The 25941-nt window shown below is 42.2% G+C and overlaps 2 protein-coding genes across 3 annotated transcripts in view; both read right to left on the reverse strand.

Moving 5' to 3' along the window:
- Window positions 1–15542, reverse strand: part of arrdc1b (arrestin domain containing 1b) — a 56066-nt gene extending 40524 nt beyond the window's left edge. Inside the window, exon 1 of the mRNA XM_076284814.1 lies at window positions 15300–15542. Within this exon, the coding sequence (XP_076140929.1) occupies window positions 15300–15417 (118 nt within the window). The 5' untranslated portion in view covers window positions 15418–15542. The remainder of the gene's footprint in view (window positions 1–15299) is intronic.
- Window positions 15543–16896: 1354 nt separating this feature from the next.
- LOC143123416 (glutamine synthetase-like) lies at window positions 16897–22938 on the reverse strand. 2 transcript variants are annotated; one of them, XM_076284818.1, is made up of 7 exons: window positions 22829–22938; window positions 19646–19860; window positions 18985–19146; window positions 18498–18644; window positions 17959–18086; window positions 17469–17668; window positions 16897–17278 (listed from the first exon to the last, which is right to left on the reverse strand). In XM_076284818.1, exons 2-7 carry the CDS (start codon window positions 19809–19811, stop codon window positions 16969–16971), a joined length of 1113 nt encoding a protein of 370 aa, XP_076140933.1. In that variant the 5' UTR covers window positions 19812–19860; window positions 22829–22938; the 3' UTR covers window positions 16897–16968. The 2 variants fall into 2 exon arrangements, with proteins under 2 accessions (XP_076140933.1, XP_076140934.1); XM_076284819.1 differs by having other exon boundaries at window positions 22834–22937.
- Between the last annotated feature and the right edge of the window lie 3003 nt (window positions 22939–25941).

A 25941-nucleotide genomic window follows, 5' to 3' on the forward strand; every position in this document is an offset into this window, starting at 1 on the left:
CCCGGCGCATTTACAGAATTAACTGTCAACTGCCATTTTTTCAATCAAAGATGTGTGCTTTCCAAAACTGTTTAAGTGGTATTTCTCAGGGCTTGTATTCTCAACTCAAACACTGCACAGATTCAGATGTATCTACTGTATGCAAATGTCATAGATGGGCCTCAGGAGGGTTGCACAGTACAAGTCCAGGTCTATTACAAACAAATGATCACATGGCTTTAAATTCAATCACTAACAGAATTGGTAGTCATTAGGTAAGCCATAGAGTACATTAGGAGGTTTCAACAAAAAGGCCTGATGTCATTTCAGTCCCCTGCCAACAGAACCTGGAGATAAGAATACATTCTTTTGACAGTGTTCTCTGGCCTGGTGCGCCGTCGGTAACTAAATCCAGCCTAATTCAATCTTACAGCACAACACACACAAGAGTCCCTGTCCCACTGTCCCTTTTCTTCAGCACTTCTAGCCTACCAATCACTCTCACTCTCAGTATCTCCCTCTCTCTCACACACACTCACTCCCTCACTCACTGTCCTTCTCTCTCCACGCCCCCCTCCCATTCCTCCCTCAGAGTTTCTCCACCTTGTTGTTGATCTGCAGTCCATTCTTGACTCACATTTCTCTGCTGTCTTGCACTCTGGGCTGGACATGATTCCCAGCAGGGGCCCAACAGGGGCCAGGGTAAGGACAGTACGCACACTATGCAAGTTGCATTGGGCCCCGCAAGTTTATGAAGACCCCCTCCCTCAATTATATTTCTTTATTAGCAGCATACTTGAGGTTGAAGATATTTTGGCGCATCAAGTTTGTCACATACAGAAGCTTCAAGTTACATAGCCTTAGATAGAATGACACAAGAAAATCAACAGTTTAGACAGGAGTAGATTTCATATTTGTGGGTTGTTGAAGTGTGGACTATAACTGCTCATATAACTAATCCAAAATGGGGTGGGATGATTGTATTGGGAGCATTGGGGTGTGAGGTGCGACTGTAAAAATTGGGGTGAAGAGAGAAAAGGATGGAGGGATATCAAAAGAGACAGACATATGCTGAGAGACCAAGAGAGAAAGCGAGAGAAGAGTCAAATTGAAGATTGAAAGTCAGTCTTGCTATTCCCAATGAGAGCTGTCAGTCTCTGTTACAGTCACGGGCGTCAGTTTAACAAGCATCTAATTTTAATGCCCCATTCTGCAGAGGGAGAAATCTATCAGAAGCTAAGCACTTCTGAATGATTAGCAGAAGCAGACAGCTGCTGTGGGTCTAAAGACAACTCCGGCTGGGACGGGGGAGCGACTGGGACGCCCTCGCAGTTCAGCTGAGTTCACCCAACGCTTCACTTTCCACAGCGAGAACACAGCCAGCAATCAGGACCTCAGTGTTGAAAATCACACATCATTTGCCTAATGGAGAGAGACTGAGAGACCTCCTGAGTCCACATCCTCAAGGACTTCAGTGAGAGTGAGAGAAAAAGTGAGAGAGAGAGAGAGTAAGAGGGAGAGAGAGAGAGAGAGAGAGGGGAAGAGAGTGTGGAGGGGTCGAAGGAAAAAATCCATGGCTTGACTGGAGTATCGGACCAAATCTAAACTTGACGTTTGCCTTGATCTGACGTGGGTATTGCCAGGCAGGGGAAAGCCTGAAATCAGAGCCTGAGAGGAATAGTAAAATCGGGTAACAAAGGGAAGTGAAATGGAGTAAGGAAGGGAAAATGGCAGACTATAATGTCTGCATGCTCCTATTGTCAATGATGTTTCCCTTATAATGCTTTTTGGGGCATGCATTTTATTCTGATGCTGATAGCAAAATTTGATCTCCTACAATCTGCGGATTTACTGTTCCATTGTGTGCATGGACATGCATATGTATGTATTTCTATGTGAGTGTGTATGTGTGTGTGTGTGTGTGTGTGTGTGTGTGTGTGTGTGTGTGTGTGTGTGTGTGTGTGTGTGTGTGTGTATGTGTGTGAGAGGGTGTGTGTATAAGAGGCTTAGCAGGGTAGAGACATTACGCAATTCAACAGTGCTGTCATTTGCTCTATACTGGCACATTGGCCCTGCTTAAAACGACACACACACACACACACACACACACACACACACACACACACACACACACACACACGCACACGCACACGCACACGCACACACACACACACACACACACACACACACAAATCCCATCAAACACCATAAAGTGCACCAACACAACTACACATGCTAACATCCACTGCACTCACAAACACCCAAGCAGAAACACACATACACCCACACACCCACACACGCACACACACACACACACACACACACACACCAAAGCATACTCCCACTGACATTCCAACAAATTAGTTTTCTGAGCTGACATGGCCTAATGACTGCATGCACAGCCACATGCCTTACAAACATTTATAAAAAAAATTCTCTACCTCAGCAAGAATCAGCTTAGCTATAAACTTCCAGCCCCATGAGTAGAAATCTATTTCTCTGGTGCATTCATGGGCAGAGGGGGTGACAGGGTCAGGAACAGAGTCAGAATGAAGGATAGAGAGAGGGAATGAGAAAGAGAGAAGTGAACACAAAAAGCTATGAACACGGGCTACTTGTATTCACTTATATTATAATGGCCAATGCTCTACACTTATTTCACACTTCGCCCCCTAATCTAAACCTGTGCCATTTAATCACAAATAATGTTTAAGATATCTTACACATCAAACACTAACCTCATTTCCTCAACTCTTATCATACATATCCAGGTGTGTGTGTGTGTGTGTGTGTGTGTGGCAGGGTGGTTAGGGAGGCTGCGTGAGTGATTTCAGATCTAGAAAGAATGAGTAACACAGTGCTCTGTCTGTTCCTGTGGCAGACGGTTCAGAGCTCTGTTGTTCAGACAACTCGGCCTCCCGTTACTCATCGGGCCTCTTCGGCGCAGACACTTCACTCTCCTCTACCTCGAGGCTAACAGCTCAGCAGTCCACTCTGGGGCATAGCTCTGTAGCCTCAGAGTCCCTTTAGCGTCCTATTAGCTCCTATTTAGACGTCCTATTACCACAGGATGCATGGAGGTCTTGTGCTCTGTGTTACTGATCTCACCACGGGGGATAGCGTAATTAAGCACTTGCCCAAAAAGAGTATTATGAGACTGGTAGGAATGCTCCCCGATATAAACACTGAAGTTCCAGCTGCAGAATGAGGTTGGGAAGCAATAACAGCACAGCTAGATATATTATACTTCATAACTGCACATGTTTGCTGAGGTCGAGAGATATTTTAGCTGAGTGGGCAAACCGTGCAGAGTGAGCTACAGTGAAGTAATTTCGGCGCACGAGAAACAAACCGTCGGTCGGTAAGCCGGCACGGTCCTGAGAGGAGGGATTTGAGTGGCAGGCCCTCATCAGTGAGCTCTGCCAGCCGGGGCTCGGGGAGCTGGATTTATTTGCCCCGGCGATAGCCCCGTGGTACATCTGCTTTGATTGTGGACGTGGTGCACAGATTAGCTTTAGCCAGATGAGCGCTGGGCAAAAGGTGACCTTGGCATTGCGATCGTCCTCCTGCCCGCTCTCGCCATCTCTCCCACGTCCCCTTTTTTTATCGCAGTCTCCCTCTCGATGTCATTTAATGTTCAGTTTATGATCACTCTCTCTGTCTCTCTATCTAGCTCAATCACCATTCCCCTCCACAAACTGTAACAATAATTTATATCTACTGAGGAAATGTTTAAGCTATATCTCCCTCACACACATGCTCTTTCTCTGAGACACACAACGGAGAAGGTTTTAGTGCCATGACACCAATAACTAGCTGCACCTCATGAATTCATCAATAATGGCTTTTTCTCCCTCAGAGATACCATACCCATGGGTGGTCTACGGAAATACTCCCATCTACGTCTAAAGCCATTATGCGTAGAAAAGAACAATGCTGCTTCTGTGGCTTGACTCATGATAGCAGGATGTTATAGACTGCCATCACTGCACCACACATCACCTACACTGAAACGTTCCCACAACATAATCAGCCTAAAACAACATCTACTGGATGAATCATTTTATGAATAGGATTCCCTACTACTCTGAACCTATGACTTTACTACTTGAGGTCAGTCCAGGTTAATGGCAACCCTTTTGTTGTTCTGACAAAGGAAATAGCCCATGCAAGTTTATATTTCTTTTCTGCCACCAGTATCAATGTCTTACAGCAGCAAAGCCCCAAGCACTCTAGGCCATTATAATCCAGTCCGCAGGTAGCCATTAGCAAAGCACTTCAGCACTTGAACTGCAGCCAAACAGTAAAAAGGCCTCTAGATTAGAGAGATTTATACGAAAGGTGTCGTTATACAGTAAATATGCACCACTTGTAGTCAGTTCTTCAAGGATATCTTGAAGTTTGCAACACAGAAGGCATGTTGGAACAGGGAGTGAACCACTTGATTTTTTACTTAAAAAGCGAGCAATGAACCATGTGTAGAGCTGTAATGTACTGTAGGCGCACACACAAACAGAGACGTACAAACACACACTCACACACACACACACACACACACACACACACACACAAACACACACACACACACACACACACACATATACCAGACATTATTGCATTTCAACCACAATCACTAGAGAAGTTATCACAACTACACAGGCCTTAGTGTAAATAACTTTACACACAAACACACACAAATACACAATCACCAGACACACACACATGCAGACATCATGTCATGTGACATGTACTGTCTATGGCAAGCAGTCACATTTTCCTAGACCACCAAGAGCCTCTGGGATTTTCCCACAAAGCAGTTCTGAGCTAATCAGTGACACCACCCTTTACCACCAGAAAAGAGAAATGGGGTATGAATTATCTGCTTCATAACCAAGGCCAAGACTGTTCATTCCTATAATGTTAGCACATGTACAAGATACAGTATGAACTAACCAAAGGAAACACACACACGCACGCACGTAAGCACACACACACACACACACACATACACACACACACACACACACACTTAAGCAGTCTGCTTGAAGTAGCAGTGGCTGCAGTGGCGAGAGCTCTGAGCGGAGATTGTCCTGAGGGCTAATATCTACACACTTCAGTGACATGCACTGTTGACACCTCAGCTGAGCCTGCTGGGACTATACACACACACACACACACACACACACACACACACACACACGTTATTCATGTGCCCTACATATTCCAAAGCACCTACAATGTTAGATAGGCGTACATTTACCTCAAACCACTACACCACAAACAAACTGCTACTCTGCTCTTTTACTCTGACTGCTAGTCTGTGAAATTCTTCACAGAATCGATCAGTTTTTTGTAAGAGGAAGCCTGTGGGAAAGAAATAAACAGAGTGACTGAGGCAACCGTCTCCTGCTTGTCACCTCAGATAGTCTCCTCTGTCTGTCTGTCACTCTCTCACACTCAGGGGATTATCTCATTTACCCACAGACATGTCACACATTACCCCCATAAAAGCCTTCAGTGTCCACGCAGCATCATATCTAATCCAATTACATCTCTCTATTCTGGTCAGACACACACACACACACACACACACACACACAGACACACAAACATACTGTACACACACACTAGCACACCAATAGGCAGATACACACATTCACATTGGCTAAGAATACACTATACACAACACTACACTGTACACACACACCATGCACATACGTACACACAAGTCTCTATTTTAATTACCAGTCTCCACTGAATTCAAACTACACAACAGCCAAGATAGTCTTTATGCAGTATACCCATGTGTCAAGTGAGCAGTATTTTGGGAGTGAGTTCTGCCATCAAAATGTCAAATTCTGGTGCACAAAAATTAGAAACTACAAGTAGGGCAAATAGACGAGCTAGGCTGAGCTGATGATTTACTGGGCTGAGCTGCTGCCTCAGAAACCTGCAACTTGGAGAGCAAAACTATTTATTAATTGCTGTCTCTTTCTATCAGGTTGTACTGTAAACAGCAGATTACATAGGCTGGTTTCAGGCTACACAGCTTTTGAGCGCATTACAGCATTTTAAATCTTGGCTCCAATGTCTGAAAGACTTCATGTGGAGCATCATCAATTGCGTCGTGAGCCCACTTCCCCTGTCCGCCAAAGGGGCTCTTTGTTGGACGAGGGCACTGATGATAAGGACACTGGAGAGGACAGCAGAGACCTCGCTAGCCTCTCCGCTGCACAATGATCTCCGAGTCGCTGGCATGGAAACCACATTCCTCTCCTGAATAGTGACTGTGTGGCGACCAGACAACCTGTCGCCAGGTAACCAAGCAAGCGGCCAAGGCAGACACACAAACAAAATCACAAAAAGGACCTAGTGAGATACACACACTAATGCACAGACTTTGTGTCGCTCGATGGTGTTTTATGCCCCCAACGTCGTCTTCCAGGCAGGGCTGCCTCCGCTGACTTAAAGGCACCTAATTCTAAACCTATCCCCAACCCTAACCTTAACATTAACCCATGGCTAACCCTAGTGCCTTCCAGGCAGTGCTGCATTCAAGACAACGTTGGGGGCATAAAACACCAAGAAACCTTTGTGTCAGGTGAGTTTTGCGCTCATGTGTTTGGAGTGACATGGAGAACCAGAGAGCACTTCTCACCTGCACACTTAGTCCTATCTTTGTCCCAAACAGTCAGCCTTTACAACGTCTCCCCTAATGCGATACTGAGGACAGCAGGCCTAGTGTGCAGAGGAATGCATCACATTCCTTTCCTCCCCATCCTCACACAACCAAATACACACACACAAGCACACAGACACAACACACACACACACACACACACACACACACCAGACACAGCAACAAAGACACACTTCACAAACTCAGTGACCTGTTTCTCCCTCTGCTCTCTTCTTTGATGGCTTGCTTAGAACTACGAACTACAACCTCCTCTGAGAGAGAACTGTTGACAAACACACGCAAACATACTCTACCCTCTCACACACAGGGCCTGAGACTGCAATCACACCCTCACAGCTGTGATTGCAGAGTTAGACTCAAGTGTGGGGTGAGATATAGTCTGTGTGTGTGTGTGTGTGTGTGTGTGAGAAGATATAATAAGAGATATAATCGGACAGGTTATATCAGTGGGTGTGACGTATTTGCCGCCCGTTGTGCAGAGCTCATTTAATCACGCACAATCTGATCAAGCTTATCAGACACAACACATTCAGACTGCTGGAAGCATAACACACACAGACAACTGAACAGGCAGACAGTGTGAGGGTGTGTGTATGTGAGCTACAGATCTTACAAGCATATAGGGGTGGTACTATATGGAATACACACACAAAGAGGAAAACCGTTTCTCATGGTTCTGTGTAGATTTGGAAAGCATTCTGGCTAGACATAGACAACAGAGTTGAACCTGCAAGTGAACTGAACATGAAGTATGTTTTGGACGTGATTCCACACAGGGGGTTCTCTTCTGAGAGTGTGTTTGTAATATCATTAACTACAACACTGAAAGTTGTATAATGGGCACACGTTTCATGTAACTGAACTAGTATTCAGCAAGGAGGAACAGTCACACAAGATGGAGGGGAAAAAATGTCAGCCATATCAAAGTTTAAACTGCAACTGTGTTGAACTTTGACGTTATCATGAATATTCAAGACACGTTTTTACAAGGTTGTATAATGGCTCATCATCAGTGCATCACATCATTGTAATTGTAACACTTGCCTTGTAATATCTCTTCAGTTACCTTACAGACCAGCCCATCCACATTGTGTGTGCATGTGTGTCACTGCATAAAAGCTTTCAGAAAAAGATTTCAAAAGGAAACAAAGACAGGAGAAAAGCAGGAAATCTCTCTCACTCTTTCTTTCTGTGTGTGTGTGTGTGTGGGGGGGGGGGGGGTTCTAGAGATCGTTCACTTACAGTATGCCTGTGGTGTAGTGATAAAATCCCCTGTTGAGGGCTACAGAATCGTGCTGTGTGATGTGAGTGTGTCTGCACCACATATGCATGTGTGTGTAAGACAGAGTAGAGAGAGAGAGAGAGAGAGAGAGAGATAGAGATATGTACTTTACACGGTGGCATGTAAATGGAAATGTGAGTGTTTGTATGTATGAGTGTGTGATCTGCATATGTTGGGAGTGCTTTGTAATAATGTTGTTGACTGTGTGTCTGAAGGCTGCTGGGCTGCGCTGTGCTTCTGTATAGGAGTTACTCATGTGGAATAACAATGCACAGATTAAATAGGACCGTGAAATCTACTTAATCTCTGTGTCCACACAGATTAAACATACATCCAGCAGGGCTATTTGCTCTTGAGGTGAACTGTTAAATCGAGGCACTTAGTCATCATATGCTTGGTCATCATCATTTGGCAAGAAAGACTGACTTCTGAACAATGGCACAGGAAGCCCAGAAAAAACAGAAACAATCAAGTCACTTATTAAACAATAAACTATATACACAGGTAATTTACATCAACATGCTCTGGGGTATCCTTTGCTAACGCTGAATGCATATATTACATTACAGAAAACCCACAGCATCACGTTCAGCTCAAAATGCAGTTGAGCAGCAGATGAGGTATTCATGATGAGGCCCTGATGTTTCCTGTCACCATCAGTCCATGAATAGCTTGTGCAAATGAAATTATATAAAAGCTGTGATTAAGACTCCAACTCCAACCTTGATGATGAATTGAATGGGCAGTGTCCCCATGCGCATGCAGATGAGATCATCCTCCATGACACACTGAATAATGGCTGCACTAAAGGGCTGGAAGCCTGTGCCAACGAAGGGCCTATTCTCTGAGCTTCCTAGTCGAGTTCCCCTCCAACTGCCTCTGCTCCGCTACACTGCACACAGACAGAGGGTTAAAGCAGTGCATGTGAACACCTGTGGCCTGCCTCCCAGAGAGAGGTAAGTCTGTAAGACCCTGTGGTGATCTAAGGAAGTGGGTGTGGAAGGAAGGCATTCGGAGGCTTTCCTGGGCCTCGTAAATTCAGCTATCGGAATAGTTCAAGATTAGCTAAAGTGGGATTATGCCCTTGTTTAAAATGATAAATTACTTTCCAGAGTGACCTTGACATGGCACTGGAGGTCAGGACCTAAATGCAAACTCAAGGAGTTAAAAGAGTATTTTAACAGATATTCCAGAGCTCACTGGAGTAGACTTCAGCCAAAAATAGCCTGAAAAGCTTGCAGTGTGAAACACTCACAGTTTGTGAGTTACAAATATGAGCATTGAACCTCAAGATAAGGCAGATCTCTGTTAGTAAAGCATCAGTCCAGGAATACATAAACAGGGCTGACCAAGGCCATAAGCAACTTGTGAACACAGAACACACTTGTGAGACAGGAAAATGACTGGCGATGAAAACTGCCCAAGCACAGCGGAATTCAGAATTCAGTGTTCAATGATCTGAATCAGAATGCAAAAAGAGAGTCTAAATCAAGAGTCCAGAATTCAACACTCGACTTGACAAGCACTAACTTAAGACTTTGACATGGCATAGCATGGTTTGGCATGAGAAAAAGACAACACACTAGCACATTGCATAGACCACTACATAAACTTGACAAAATCAACCAGCAAAGCAAAGAACACAAGGTAAGGTTTAAATAGTGAGGGCTATTAGGACTATTAGTCCATGGGAGCAGGTGAAAAGGGATCAACTCAATCAACAGAGAACCAGGAAGTGTAGCAACATGACAAGAGTGGACAACAGGGGAACATGGTACCACACACAAAACCGAATCACAACAGAACACATGGAAAACATGAACAGGTTCTAGAGCCTGGGCCGGATCATGACAAACCTACGCTCTATACAAGGTAATAGCCAACATCAAGCCATGGAAAGGAAAGTTTTAGTATTCAGTGGACGTGTTGAGTGACCTTTCTCAGAAGTCTACAGTGGGTGTGCGAGAAAACAGGGCATTCATAAAGTGCCTGTTTAAATAACAAAACGCAATCTTTCCAACGTCAAGTCAAGATATTTCAACTCTCTCTGACTGCAAGCCTTCAATTATACGCTACATGGTACTCTAAGCACAATCTCTTGATCTGTTGTTTGATCTGCTACCCAGACTCCAAACATTTGCCCCGCTCCTCAATTACTCAGCCTATACGTAAACTCTCATAGGTCTGAACAGGTGAGGTGGCCCCGAGACCCTGGGAGTGTGTCTCTCTGACTCACCCATCCTCTGACACAGTTTATAAGTGGGAGCAACCGGACGTCATCCAAATCACCAGATACCACCACAAGCCCTGTTCTCACACCAACACAAAGCCATAAGGATGCCACCCAGATCAAAGGTGATCTTGTGTAACATAAACACACACACACACACACACACACACACAAAAATGCAGGTTAATGCATGTAAGACCATGGGGGGGGGGGGGGGGGGGTATTTTAGGTGAATTTATTACACAGAGTAAACCTATCATGACATTGTTAACACAAGGTGAGATTTCATATCAACACCAGGGCACACTGAATGTTTACATATCTGTTTGCACATGCCAAACAGGAATCCATTTTGTTTTGTGGTTTAATAGCACACTGTGAAATGAATAGGCTCATGTTACATGGCACCCACAGTAAGTGTATACAGTATGTGAGAGGAAGAAACTAAGCAGGGAGAGTCAGACAATGAGAGACATGCGAACTGAGAGAAGGGAGGAGGAAAGATTTACAGACAGACATCGATCAAGCACTGACAGAAAGAGAAAGAGAGAGAGAGAGAAGAGGCAGACTGAGGGGGCACAGGATATTCAAAACGTCCAATATGTAGGTTACTTATACGGTTTCAAACTTTGCCAACTCCAATATGTAGGTTACTTATACGGTTTCAAACTTTGCCAACTCCAATATGTAGGTTACTTATACGGTTTCAAACTTTGCCAACTCCAATATGTAGGTTACTTATACGGTTTCAAACTTTGCCAACTCCAGCAACTCATCCCAACTTTCACAGTTGAATTGAAGCAGTCAGTGTTAGACTTGCATAAAAAAAAAATCATTTTCAAGGATGAGTGAAAAAGCCTCACTCATCGTGACGTACCATAAGCCAGACAGACAGGGAGGAAGCAAATGAGCAGGAAGCTGTGGTTGGGATTAGAGTGGATATCTGTGCAAGCCATGAAGACCAAGAAATCATCACATCTGAAAATTAACCCCTCAATGACAAAGCGCAGATAAAAAAAACCATAATATTTTTTAGTTTAGTTTGAAATGTAATGGTAATGACAGTCCTGTAATGTTGTGTTAATAATGTTGTTAATATGGCGCTTGCAACATGGTTACACATGTCTTATTGTATCATTAGGAAAATCTATTGCCCTATGTTTGCTCGTGGAAGACAGGTCCAATAGAAAAGGATACAATAACTGATTCTGAAACAAAATACGCAAAACAAAATGTCAACAACCTTTCCGATGGACAGGAAAAATTAAATTGGGATGAGGCTGGACCAAAATGATGTTCAGTGTTCACCTGTGCCGAGCTCTCTGACCCAATCAATACATTCTCCATTAGTAATACATATAGTAGCCTACCACTCTATCCCAGGGCCCCTGGTGCTGACCAAGGGAGACCATCTAGGACTGTGGACGCCCAGGCATTGTCCACTGACTTTATTGAGCGTGTTACTTAGTAACCTGATACACCACACTCTCCACTGAATGTAAATACACAAGACACACAGGAGTATACTCATAATGCTTACAAGTGGCTCACACACACACACACACACACACACACACACACACACACACACACACACACACACACACACACACACACACACACACACACACACACACACACACATATGCATACACACACACAGCTCTTAAGGGAACAGCCCATGTAGATGCTGTATATTTATCATGCATCATCAAGCTCAGAAGAGGGGCTGGGCAGGCTGTCACATCAGTCAAGTGTAAAGAGGAAGGGGCGGGAAGGCAATACAGAGACAAAGTATCTTATGATGAACATGCTGCACGCTTAAGGAACAAAACATGACAAGGACTCAACTGACAGACCATAATAGAATGGAAAAGAAAGAAAGAAAGAAAGAAAGAAAGAAAGAAAGTTGATGATGAGAAATAAACTGGGATGGGTCTGGTCCGAGCAGGCACAGATAAAGGTGAGAGTCAGACAAGACGAATAAAAATGGCTCCATATCATTTGTCTCATATTGAACTGCAGACAAAAATCATCATCGACATTAGCTATTCTTGGCCTGGGGTCTATTATTTTTGTCAATAAACATCCAGAAGTTCTACAATGTCTCCAGCACTTGTTTTGCAACTCAGCAGTCCATGGAGTTATGTGTCTGTAGATGTGAGAGCAAATTTGTTTAAAGAGGTGGTGGTCAATCAGATTGCCTGCTGTATCCTCTCAAGGAAATGTAGGCAACAATAGCTATTCCGATTCATGATTCTAGAGCGCTTGAGAGCATATGATTGGGAATAGAACGTACCCCATATGAACAGATGGCACAAATATTTCATATTTTGTTCAGAAAATGTATCTGTACTGCCATACCATCAACAATCCAACCAGGGAGGAATAGCAGACCTGTCTCTCTTTTACACTGACTGACTGATCTGAGGTGACAAAAGACAATACTCAATGGAGCCAGTTCTCTTGGTGTGCCAAATCTGCAGCTCTCAAAAGCCTTCCTCAACAAGCTTCCTCAAACTCAGGAAGGGTAAAACGCCAGAAGGAGGACAAGAAGCCTCAGTTAGCCTGTTGATAGATTGCACAGTTCACAGCCCGTAATCACAATGTTTCAGGGAGTAGCAGTGGTCATTTGAGACCACTTTCCCTCTTCATTTGGAAAGTGATCTGACAGGCCGTGGCTGAGAACTTTCCATTTGAGAGACAAATGAATTGAGGAACAAGAAGGGAGAGAGAAGGGTGGGAGGGCATACACTGTATGCGTGCATACAGTATATTTGCATACATTAGTATTTTCTGTATTCTGTATTGAAAATGTGTTCACGTAACACAATATTCACACACACATTAAAGCAAAACAGGAAGGGGAGAAGGAGAAGAAATCTACTTGAAAACACAAAGTCTGTTCATCACAGTGGAAGGCCCTGGAGAGAGATCAAGACCCTGACTGACCTTAAAGAGTATCAGCTTTCTAAAAACCACTCAGCCAGAACTCAGACCTACATCTCATACGCCCGGCTTCCGTACAGAGAAACATTGTTTTGAACACACTTCAGTCACCCTTAAGAAGACCTGTCTGTTTTAATGCACCTGTCAAAAAGCCAGTCACCGGTGACAGAACATCTTCATGCGTTCAGTCTCATGTTATTTGATCAGGGAATCCGCCTTCAGATCAATACATGACCTCTATGTGTTGTTCTGGGTGGGTGTGAAGGAAAGGAATCCACAGTCTGTTTAAATGGTTAACTTAATGGAGGTCAAAGTCACCATGCGCAAAACACAGGGGCAAGTCAATGGGGATTGATACTGACATCTTCGATTCCGGCATGGAACAATAAAGAATGATGGGGGTGATGTCACCAGCAGTCACTCAGTTAGGAGTGACATCATCGATCGCCTGCCCGGGCAAATTCTGACATGGAGAGGGGGGTGTGGTGCCATAAACTGTAAAAAATCTGGCCTGACGTCAAGAGCTAGTTCCACAAGGAATGAAATTAAATTGCACACTGGACTAGATAAGGGACATCAGGGAGAAAGGACTGCATATTTCCACAATGTCTGGATTTTAACTCTTGAAAGCTCAAGACCAATGAGTTGAATCATATACTGATTCTATACTGGCAATACACTGTACCATTGAGAATTACCAAAGGTCATGAAGTTCGTTTGTGACATAATTCAACCTACTGACCTAGACTGAATAGCCCTAGTCCTGGTCAACTGGCTTATTACTTGGTGTTTCACACTGACTAAAAGCATCACTACATTGCAGGAAAAGTGTGTGCTAGAGAGAGAGTGGACTGCTACTAAGAGTTAAGGCTGATATGAGTGGCCTAATGTAAGCAACAAATTACACTGCCATTTTATGTGCCCCAAGATAATGTGTATTTGCCCAGGGATTTCACCATCATATCATTTGTCTGTCATCATATCATCACGCCTAAAAACACACTCTGTACATGAATGTGTGTGTGTGTGTGTGAAGAGAGAGAGAGAGAGAGAGAGAGAGAGAGAGAGGATGAAGGGGTAGTGTTGCATGCAGTCATTTGCTGTTGGACAAACATCCATCTACAGCAACAGTAAACTCATTAAGGTATAGTATATCTTGCTACTAGTAAAACAAACTCACCCACCAAGAAATGGTATTTAATCAAAGCAACAGTATCTCAAACTAACTCTAGGTCTATTTGGAGGACTTATGATGCTTCCATCTCTGCGTCAAACTGCGAGAACCGAGAATTTACTGATTTGTTTTGCTTATTTTTACCCAAATTGTCTTTTGGTTAACTCCATTAACTTGATGGTCAATGTTGACATAGGACTAAGGTATTCAAGGAATGTGACCCTGTTGGCAAATATATAAGGTCTCGTAGATCTATGTCTAAAACAATACGATGATTTCCACGCAGACAACACAATGCCCTCTGTCCATATTTAAGTTAACTGTGCTGGTCCTATCCTGATCTACTTCCTAAACTAAGTAGGCTACCCTCCTCCAGGCCGGGGGCATGAGGTTTTCGGCTTAAACGGTCTATTCCTCTTGATACCTTACTTACAACTTTTGTTACTTTACGCATAAAGTTTACGCATAAGTTTTCTTTAACTGTCACACCTGTTGAAGCCGCCGTTGAATCGGCGCTAAGAACGGCCGATAGGCTATGAGCTCGATGAACAAGTTTACTAAATGTCGCATATTGCTTACTGATCGTAACAGTACATAGCAAGGGAACAATAAAAAAGATGCCAAACAGGATGAGAGACAGGATGTAGGCTAATGCTTAAGCGACACAACGAAAGAAAAACAAAAACCTGACAGGACATGAATTGACTGTCGAATAACAGTGAAAATGAAAACTGCCTATAAGCTAACGAGCCAGTAAAACATTTGGTTGTCCTCCCGTGTAACCTATCACAGCCTACTTGATTTTCAGAGACACTCACTTGTTAACAACGTTCCCTTCTGATAACGTGGACAAAAAAATAAAAAGCATTGATGCGCATGGATAGCAATTAAGGACAAATAATGATCTGACCTCTAAGTGCTGTTAAACGTTCAGATGAAACGATTCAGCGTCGCATTAGGCAAATGTGCCAAGGCAATCTCTTACCTATGTATTTCATGGAGCCGCTACATGTGATCTTCACGCATCCAGATATCGATTCTCCGGGGCTGTAAACCACTTTATTATTAGTGAAAGTAATGTCGAATTCCTGGAGCTTGCCCATTTTGCCGTGTATGACTGTCCCTTTCCGACGCGCTCACTTCTCGGGTTGAGTCTGAGCAGGAGAGCGACCAAAGCGGCGCAAGAGCGTCCCACCTGCAGCACGCGCTCCCTTCTTCTCCACCCCGTTTCTCGTGGCAGCGGCCCTGTGTTGACGTCATTACGATAACATTTGATTCATTCATTGAGATCGGGGTGGTCTGTTCCCTGCATCCGTTCACCTCTTGCCGTTAAATATTTCCAAACGCCATAACACATTTGCTGATGTCTATTCAATGTCCAACTCTACATTTATCTCATGATTTGCCCAAGGCACAAAGAAACACCTGAAACTATCAATATCAGGGCAACTTTAATGATAGCATGTAAACTGTTATATATAACCGGTATAAAAACTCCCCTTTCAATTATCTTACTACCCAAAACAAGCCACTCAGGGCCATACTCCCTCTCTCTCCCTTTCTCCCTCTGTATGCAAAATATTGTCCTTTGTAAAATGAACGGAATGGCTGAGCTTTCATTACAAAATTTCCATGGAATAGCTAGATCAATTCTGGGCTACCATGATAAAGTCATAATGCATGTGTGTTTGTTGACATTAGAAATAAGTCAGTGACATTCAAATGAGTCAGTATTGAACATTGATGTATTCACTTAAATCATATTTGAATTACATGTAGATTGACCAAAATATGATCTTTTCTGTCAACCAACCAAAATAACAATGAACTGTTGTGGCATATTGAGACAGGCCTGTCAATAACACATGTCTATATTTACCACTTGGAAATGAAGGCAAAGAACATTTGTTTTGTTGACAATGGGTATTTATTTATGTAGATTAAGTTAAATGTCCAAAATGAAAATAATAATAATAATAATAATAATAATAATAATAATAATAAACAATTGACCACACCTATGTTGTTCTTCAAATTGACATAACACTTACAAATTGCTTAGATCTGAGTAAGGATGGACTGACACCTTGTGGTTATATTGAGTAAGTGTTGAGTATCCATCACTGGAGGTATTTTTGTTTTATGTATAAAGTTACTGGTAGTTACTGGTTAATGTAAACATTGAACTAAAAAGCATCAGACCCACCTCTCACATTAAATAGCACATGCATTATGTTGTTTTGCCATTTCTCACATTAGAAACAAGAACATATATTATGAATTGCTATATAAACACCACCACTAGTTATATTGCCAGCACTGATAGCTAACCAGCATGTCAGGAAAACATTAATTCGCAATATTACAATATATACGATACAAACATGAAGGCTACCTGTCAGCAGAAGATTTTTTAAGGCATTCCGTAGAAGGCATACACCTAAATCAACTCTAACTGCAAGCTGTTTTTATCCATAAACTTACACTTAAATATAAACCAAAATATATAAATGTATCTGTCACCAAAAAGGCCATATTTAGACTATTAATTTACTGCCAAACAGAGGCGCTGGAGACACAACTAGTTTAATTCATGTTTTATTTTTAATGGACTGTTGACAGTACCATCCTCCATTATACGCCCCTGCACTTCCTCAAGCCTCTTCATCATTTTCCGTTTCATCCAGGAAGCAGGTGCGAGCTATGGCGCCAGTGACCGCATACGGGTCACAGTTCGCGGCAGGCCGCCTGTCCTCGAAGTACCCACATTTATCCTGACCGACCTGTCGTGGGATTCTGATACTGGACCCGCGATTAGCCACGCCAGCAGAGAACTCCTCGATGCTGGATGTCTCGTGCTTGCCAGTTAGGCGTCTCTGGTTGTCCTCGCCACCACGAGGATCATACACAAAGATGTGCTCTTTGTGTCGTTTGCTGAGTTTCTCAATGGCATCTTCTATATGTCTGTCAAATACAAGGATTGGTTTAGCCAAATCTGCCTGTGTGTATGGGTATGGATCAGAATGGACTCTTATTATTAATGTAGATTATCATGGTTAGTCAATGTCTTTTTTCTGTTAGCATAATTCAAGACTGCATGCAATAGTGATATTGATGTGAGTGTCTGTGTTCTTTGATATGATTTCACACTCACTGCAGTCCCCCCTCTCCTCTCATTGCTTCCGTGCTGACGTTGGTGTGACAACCAGCGCCATTCCAGTTCCCTTTCATGGGTTTGGGGTCCAGAGAGGCCACCACCCCAAAGTCCTCACAGACTCGATGCAGCAGGAACCGGGCCATCCACAGGTGGTCTCCCATGTCTATCCCCTCAGATGGACCAACCTGGAACTCCCACTGCAGGGAATGGAACAGCAAAGGTTTTCATTAAACAACCTTAGGAGAATGTAAATGGCCAGGGAGATAGATATAACAAAGAGGAATGAATGATCTACCATGAACTTCCAAATGACCTACCTATCCAGAATGATCTACTAACATAACACGTCTAATATACGGTATCTACGATATGTTCGGAAATCTGAACGTGTCTGCTTGAAATAGACTTTCTCCCTGCAAGTTGTAGAAGGTGATGAATGCGTTTGACCTCTAGTCTGTCAGATGAGGTAATGATGACAGTGATCTACCTGTGAGGGCATGACCTCTGCATTGGTGCCACAGATCTTCACTCCGGCATAGAGGCAGGCCTTGTAGTGGCACTCTACAATGTCTCTGCCATAGGCACAGTTAGATCCCACTCCACAGTAGTATGGTCCTGAAGAAGTTCAAGAGGTTCAAAATCAGTTTCAAACAGGTATCCAATGTTTATATAAAGATATAAATGTAGATATTTATATATATTATAAAGTTATTTATGCAAACACACAACAACAGTTGTTAATGATCTAGGTGCACTATATTGCTTCATTTTGTAACCAGATATAAGCTTACTGAAATAAAATAACAGCATGAAACAGAACATTTGATTTATTCTTTGAATAAACTAAGTGTTTCAGTGGCCAATATATGTCCATATGGAGATCAAAGGCATCATTATGATCCACCCACAGCAACTCTCAACATGCTCCCGAGAGCTGCTCTGCATCATTGCCTTTTGTGACAGAGCTCTTCAGAAAATAAACCTCCACACTGCTCCACTCTGATTCATCAGAGGCCACACACTCACCCTGGGGCCCAGGGAAGCCATTTTCTGGCCAGCCGTATGGGTGTCCATTTATCCCTAGGAGGGTGTACTCCTGCTCCATCCCAAACCACGGGTGCTCATCTTTTACCCTCTCCATCACCTGATTGCATTTGTGACGGTGGTTTGTCTCTGCATACAAAACAAAGATTGTAACAGCGATTATTGCATAAGAAGAGCACTGGGAAAGTTATGATGATATATACATTGCATAGGGTTTGTATGTTATTTGTATACTATTACAGACCTTGATTGATTTAAAAGCAGTATAAAATGTGTTCAACTTCACTTCAAAGTTAGATTTTTGTCAATGCCTGTTTTTTGGGCAGAAATTATGCTGTACAGGACTATAATGTAACCAGATTTTGACTGAGTTACATCAGTGAAAGGTGCTTATGAAGTAAACACACACTGCATTGTCCTCACTATAAAAGTCAACACCAGAGAAGCGTTGAGATGAAATTGCCTTTACCTGCAGGCTTGCGGTTATACTTGAGAACTTCACACATGACAAGTTTGTTGGGGTCCAAGGTGAAGGGGTCCCTGAACATACAGACAGGGATGAGAAACATGTCGCTGTTGGAGCCTTCTGCCTGGTCTGTGCTGGAGCCATCAAAGTTCCATTCAGGGATATCTACAGCAAAACAAGGCACACATTCAGTGAGAAGGATTTCAGACGTAAGAGTTCCAATAAAGACAGACAGGATGGGATGAAATAAGCAATCTCAATAGACCCAGAAAGACCCAGAAAGACAGAAAGTGAAAATAAATCAGAAACACAGAATAGATACAGAAATGAAAGTAAAACAGATGGACTTCTATAGAGAGAAAAAGAGAATAAGAAAATGGCTGAATACCATTGATCAGTAAAGGTGATGATACATGGGGCAACTCTTTGAGCAATGTTGCTGGGTAACCACATAAGCAGTTCCATTTATTCAAATTAGAAGATCGTGACGATTTGCCTATCGTGATTAAAGTTCTCCGGAAAATGAATTGTTGCATATATTAATGGGAACATGCCAGAATAACAATGATGAGGAACATTGCCCTGCAACATTGCTCAAAAAGCTGCCCCATAAATCATCAGCTTTAAGGGACCACCTGTCCCTTAAAGGGTGCTGTCCTCTTACCAGCGACGCCCTTGGGTTCTTCCTCCAGGGTTCGGGTCTTGTTCCGCAGGCCCTCTCCGGAGCCGTCGATCCACACGTAGGTCACCTGGCACTTCTTGCCCTGGGGGAGCGAGAGGTAGTGCTGGCGCAGCGTCTTAGGCAGGAGGGAGCTCTCTGACACAGACATGGCTGATCAGTGGAAGAGTACAGGGACATGTAAACCCCAGCAGCAGAGACTGTGGACGGACAAGAGGATGATCACTAAGAAACCAGCTATGATAAGAATGATGTGCTGAAGAAACCTGTGGTAGAATTGCTGGAAAGAGGATACCATTCCTCATGACTCCGGCAGCTAAAGCAAGCGTGTTAAACTGCTACTTATCCAAATAAAATCTCTTTCAGGGCATGTGTTTTGGACTCATTTATGCTCTTAATTTGACCTATCCCCAAGAACTTAAGTATACATTCGAGATCCTCCAGAAGGTGTTGATGAACTTGGATGTAAATAAACTGCCCCCAAAGGTCTAAAGACTTTAAGGTAAACTATGCAGTATTGGCATATTCCTTACTGTTTTCTTGGTTTTTGCTTCTTTTTCGCTGGCTCTATTCATGATGAATGTCTGAGAAACTCCATCACTACCTTTTTCTAGCCGGTGCCTGGCGTGTATGTGTATTTGAATGCAGTAAAGCAATTTGTTACACTCGTTATACTTCCTGACACTGAGGCCGTCGGCCCGCCGGCCCACAGTTGCAAGGGTGTTTTTTCCGCTCACAGGCGCTAGGGGGAAGCGAGACGGCCACCATTCAACCCGAAAAAAGCCATATAACCATTCCAATGACTCTGAAGCTGTTAAATTAAGGTAAATTAAGCTAAAAAATGTGCACATTAAGCTAAAAAAACTGCATAGTGTGCCTTTAAGATTAAGATGCTCCAGTAAGTGATGCTCTAGACACACAGTCTTGTTGGACATTTCTTGGACTTTTCTTCTAATTTCTGTGTTTCACAACATTTACCTGATAAAAAAAAACATACTATTAAACTTTATCCTTCACATTCAATTTATGTAATATAATTAGATGGAAAATTGTCATGTGATTAAATGACATAAAGCCAACATTTTAGTCAAGTCAAGAGTCCAGAGTTGGGGGGCAACATTTTAACTCTGTGCTCCACAGGAAACCAGAGCCAACACAGGAGTTATATGCTCACGTTTCTTAGAGCCACTTAATAATCTAGCTGCTGCATTTTGAACTAGCTGGAGTCTGTTGAGAGAGGAGTGGGTTAGGCCTGCATATAATGAATTAGAATAATCTAGTCTAAATGTTATGAAAGCATGTATAAGAGTTTCAAGATCGGAGAAGGACAGAAAGGGCTTCAGTTTTGCAATGGTTCTTAACTGGAAAAAGCTGCCTTTGACCACACTATTTACTTGCTTATTAAAATTTAAAGAGGAGTCAGAGAAAACCCTGAGATTTTTGACTTCACTGTGGCAGTTTGCAGAGAGAGGTCCTAGTGCATTTTTCAAGATAGAAACATCACTTGGAGGACCAAAAATAATTATATCAGTTTTACTTTCGTTCAGTTGAAGAACATTTCTTGCCATCCAGCGTTTGACGTCACTGAGACAGTTAAAAATATTCTCCAATGAACAAATACCATCAGTGTTAACAGGCAGGTAAAACTAAGTGTCATCTGCATAGTAGTGATACTGATCAAGTTTTAGAGTAAGTCCAGTTTGGAAATAACCATGGCCTGTACAATAATTTTTTTGGATCAGTTTTTGTCAGATAAGACTTACACAAAATAGTATGACATGGTATCTGGTACAGCCTGTTGTCTTTGTGAACAGATTTTGACATGTTTCATGCTGTTATGCAGTTGGTTGCAAAAAAATATATTATCTGGAAAGAACATAACACTTTTTAATGATATTTTTTGTTTTTAAATTTAACCATCATTTTTTGGTGTTGTATCAATGACAAAAACATTCAAGTCATTTCTTTGAAATTATTACTGTTAAATCTGCTATGAAAACCACATAAACTATTACCTACCAGAGCCGGAAAGTAACGGAGTACATTTACTTGAGTACAGTACTTGAGTACAATTTTGAGGTATCTGTAATTTACTCGAGTATCATTTTTGGGGAGTACTCATGACTTTACTCAAGTACATTTGAGATGCAAATATTGTACTCTTTACTCCACTACATTTCTATCCATAAGCGTGAGTACCCATTACTATTTCTAAAAAAAAAAGGAAAACAGAAAAATCTCAGAAACCCTCAATTTGTTGTTTCCCTCTCAAACGTGATTGGATTGTGCAGGCGCCACTGATTGGGACAGCCTTTCAGCAATCACCTTCAGCGTTCCGCCAAAGTCAACTCCATGGTCAGATTTAGATAAGAGATGAAACCATAGACGAAACAATGGATGAAGACGCGGCAGGTCCATCCCGGCAATGTGCACCTCGCCAGACTATTTTAATTTTCTGAACAAGTTAATGATAGTTTTCGCTTCAAGTGTTTCAATTACAAAATACTATTTTGTATTTGAAATACGTATTTTAAATACATGTATTAGAAATACTGCCCATCCCTGGCAACATGGTGTAAGCACTGTGGCAGTAGTAATGCAATATTTAGAAAATGTAGGCTACTCTTGTACTCTTGATACTCAAGTACTTTTAAAAACAAGTACTTCAGTACTTTTACTTAAGTAGACATCTGACTGTTGTACTTTTACTTGTACTTGAGTAAAATGTAGCAAAGGGTATCTGTACTTTTACTCAAGTAATGAAGCTGTGTACTCTGTCCGCCTCTGTTACCTACACACTGACAGATAGATGATGTTTCTGATGCCTCTAACACAGAAAAGTACATATGATCAAAAGGTAGATATAACATCAAAGATACAGTACTGTTCAAAAGTTTGGAGTCATTTAGAAATGTCCTTGTTTTCATCATTAATGTTGTAAATGACAATTGTAGAAAGAAATGGCTGATCTTTAATGCAATATCTACATTGTCCATTATCAGCAACCATTCATCCAATGCTCCAAAACTAAAAAAAACTGCTGACATGATTAAAAAAATACAACTGATCTCAGCTGGTATTCTGTCTATAATGGAGTGGAATGGAAATTTGTGACCCCAAACTTTTGACCAGTAGTGTATCTTAAAATGTATAGTTCACATATCTTACCTTACAGGAGGAGCTGTGTGTTGTCAAGTATCCCGTCTCTTGACTGAGGTTTTTAAAAGCGGCCAGTCCATTTTGTCTTCCTGAAACCAAGATTCCACTCATGTGAGGAAGGACAAAGCGCAGTGACGTGCACTGCAGTTTAACTTTAGCTTATAGTACCTGGAATAACCTGTTTAAGCTGACTGCACATCTGCTGTATAACCAGTTGTACTAGGGAAATGCTGATGTGACACTAGGCTATGTGTTGTTTACTTCCTTACTTTTAATAAAATACATAGAATTAAAGCTCTGATTAAATCAAATTGGAATACATAATTTCTCTGTGGAACTTGATTTGCATACTGAACCGTCGTATGGTTGTATGGATACAGAATTGTCGTTGTGCTCCCAATTTCACAAAATTGTCACATATAGGCCTATGTATTTTACATACATATTTTAACACTGTACACCCCAAAATATCTCAAAATAGGATGCTGGACCAGCAGATCTTGGTGCTGTTTGAGCTGGCCCCCTCCCCAGAGACACAGAGGAACACTCACTCGCTGAGTGTTACAGGAAGCAAAGGGAAGAACAGTCCCTCTGATCTGATCTGCTGAGCCCAGCACCTCACCTGAACACATCTCAATACACAATTACTGCACAGAGCTGCACAGGCCCATTCTCTATCGCTCAGCAGTATGCTTACTGTACTTTTCATTTCACACGTATCCCAAAGCACTCATCAGAGAAGTGATGCGTCAGTGGGAAAAGCTACATGTCCACATATTTACAATGATGATATAAACAAGACAGTAAGCATTCGTGGTGTAAGCAGTAAACTAAGAACAGATTAATTATCTTGTTAATCATTAGTTTCTAGCACAGAGTAGTATATTTCCACAACACTAGCTGTATAAGATGTATTACTATCTTTCTTGGAAAAGATTCAAAGTCAAAGAAAATTCAGATGAAAAACTTTGGAAGGAAAACTTCCAACAAACCCTTTTGCCGGATATGACACATATAAGGAAATCAAGGTTACTGCATTCCTGAAACAACTCATTTAGTCAGAATATGATTTAATTTGACAGCAATTCCTGCTTCTATGAATATTTATGAATTTATTATTAAGTACATCCACTTCCTGGAAAGATATTTTAAGTTCACACCCACTGACAACCAGGGCTGTAGGGCTTAACAAGCTTAGACATATTGTGACTAGCTTTAAATTTGTTTTTTATCCCCACAGACAGTAATATTGACTAAAGGTGGCTAGGGTGACTTTTTGAGCAAAGTTGCTGGGCAACTACATAACCAGTATCATTTATTCTAATTGGATGATCATGACGATTTGAAACTGGAAAGAAGTTGTTGTCCAATATCAATGGGAACATGCCAGAATCATAATAGTGAGGAACATTGCCAAGCATCATACTGTAGCTGAAAAAGTTGCCCCATGTTTCATCAGCTTTAGAAACACCATGTCATTGGCCTGATTTTTAGCTCTCTATTCCGTTCTAGAAAAGTCTAAAACTTTCATTCGAAGAATTGTGCTTCACAGACTGCTACTATTACCTGAGGGTGAAGCTACTCTTCACAGGCTGCTACTATTACCTGAGGGTGATACTACTCTTCACAGGCTGCTACTATTACCTGAGGGTGATACTACTCTTCACAGGCTGCTACTATTACCTGAGGGTGATACTACTCTTCACAGGCTGCTACTATTACCTGAGGGTGAAGCTACTCTTCACAGGCTGCTACTATTACCTGAGGGTGATACTACTCTTCCTCCTGCATTCCCTACTGCTGGATGGCAGTCACGAAAAAAGGCGCCCTAAAGGGGCCTCAAGATATCATCCAATTCTTTTAACACGCTCTCTTCAATGCTATTATGATATCACGATGACAGACTATTGTAGGTATTGTATTAATATACATCATATATGTATTATGTATTGTCTCTGAACATTGTTAAGTATTAGGACATCCACTTTGGTCTATTTTCCATGTTAGGTAAATGTAACTGGCCTAATTAACCAGGTACATTTTTGTTGATTAATGTTTTGTTTATTGTTAACTCTGTTGATCAATCTGTTTTTACACTATACCCTCATTTTACATAATCAGTCCTGCAGAACCTGCCTGTCCCTAACAAGTAAAGGTTATTTTAATCAATGGGCTATGCTATTGTCCATGTGGTGAAAAAAAGAACAAATCTAGTGAACTTTACAATTAGAATTTATTCCAAAACATACAGAATATTTCAACAATAGAATTGCAATGTAAACAGTTATCATCATACATGAAAAACACATTGAGAAACACCAAAATGTGTATAGAAATACTTCATACATTACACTTTGTAAACACAATGGACTCTGAATGTATCAAATTGGGAACAACACACACACAAACACAATTAAATTTTTCAATTCAAAATTCTCTCTCTCTCTACAAAGGCAGTCAGTGGCATAGTTGACCTGAAGTCTCTTTAATTAAAGTAGGGCCCTTGAGGGAGCTGGTCTCACATCTCAGTCTTGCATAGTCTGTCTCCCTGTTTTTTCCCTTCATGCCTTCCTGACGATGCGCCCACTCTTCCTCCAGTCCCTCCCTCGGTCTGTCCTCATGGACTGGCTGCTCACTCGCCAGGTGCCTTGGCACACACGAGAACTGGGGACACAAACGAGGCGTGGCGCAGCGACACCAGACGCGCAAGCAGGGCAAAAGACAAAAAGAGATGATGCCACGGTATGTTTTAGTATCACATGCAATAGCAGAATAGAAATCTGCTAACGTTCATTACTAATGCATGCGATGAAACGAACACAAACACCAAGGTACACGTAGCCTACATGCACGCTCACACCAAACCCACACAAACGCGCGCGCGCACACACACCCACGCACGCACGCAGGACAGAGACCTAACCTGGAGCACCACATAAGTGCAGCGCGTTTTCTGGGCTTTGCCGCTTCTCTCCGGTATTGCATCCAGCCGCAGACAAGCTCGTGGGCTATCATCACGTACAGAAGAAAGATGAGCACGGCTGGGTCCATCTCTTCAGCATGCACGCGCTGTGCTGGTATTCACTATTCGTTGAGCGACAGGGTCGAGGATGGATGGACGT

This window comes from Alosa pseudoharengus, unplaced genomic scaffold, assembly GCF_046254945.1.
Source record: "Alosa pseudoharengus isolate Yale_2024_CS ecotype anadromous, Long Island Sound unplaced genomic scaffold, YU_APseudo_1.1 YU_APseudo_1.1_scf_14, whole genome shotgun sequence".
Classification (NCBI taxonomy): Eukaryota; Metazoa; Chordata; class Actinopteri; order Clupeiformes; family Clupeidae; genus Alosa; species Alosa pseudoharengus.

Excerpts from the sequence above, each read along its gene's own strand:
- LOC143123416 (XM_076284818.1), bottom strand. The coding sequence starts at position 19,811 with ATGTCTGTGTCAGAGAGCTCCCTCCTGCCTAAGACGCTGCGCCAGCAC. Across the intron at positions 17,669-17,958 it reads CAGAGGTCATGCCCTCACAG|TGGGAGTTCCAGGTTGGTCC; the intron begins GTAGATCACTGT and ends CATTCCCTGCAG. Across the intron at positions 17,279-17,468 it reads AGAGGAGAGGGGGGACTGCA|ACATATAGAAGATGCCATTG; the intron begins GTGAGTGTGAAA and ends TGTATTTGACAG.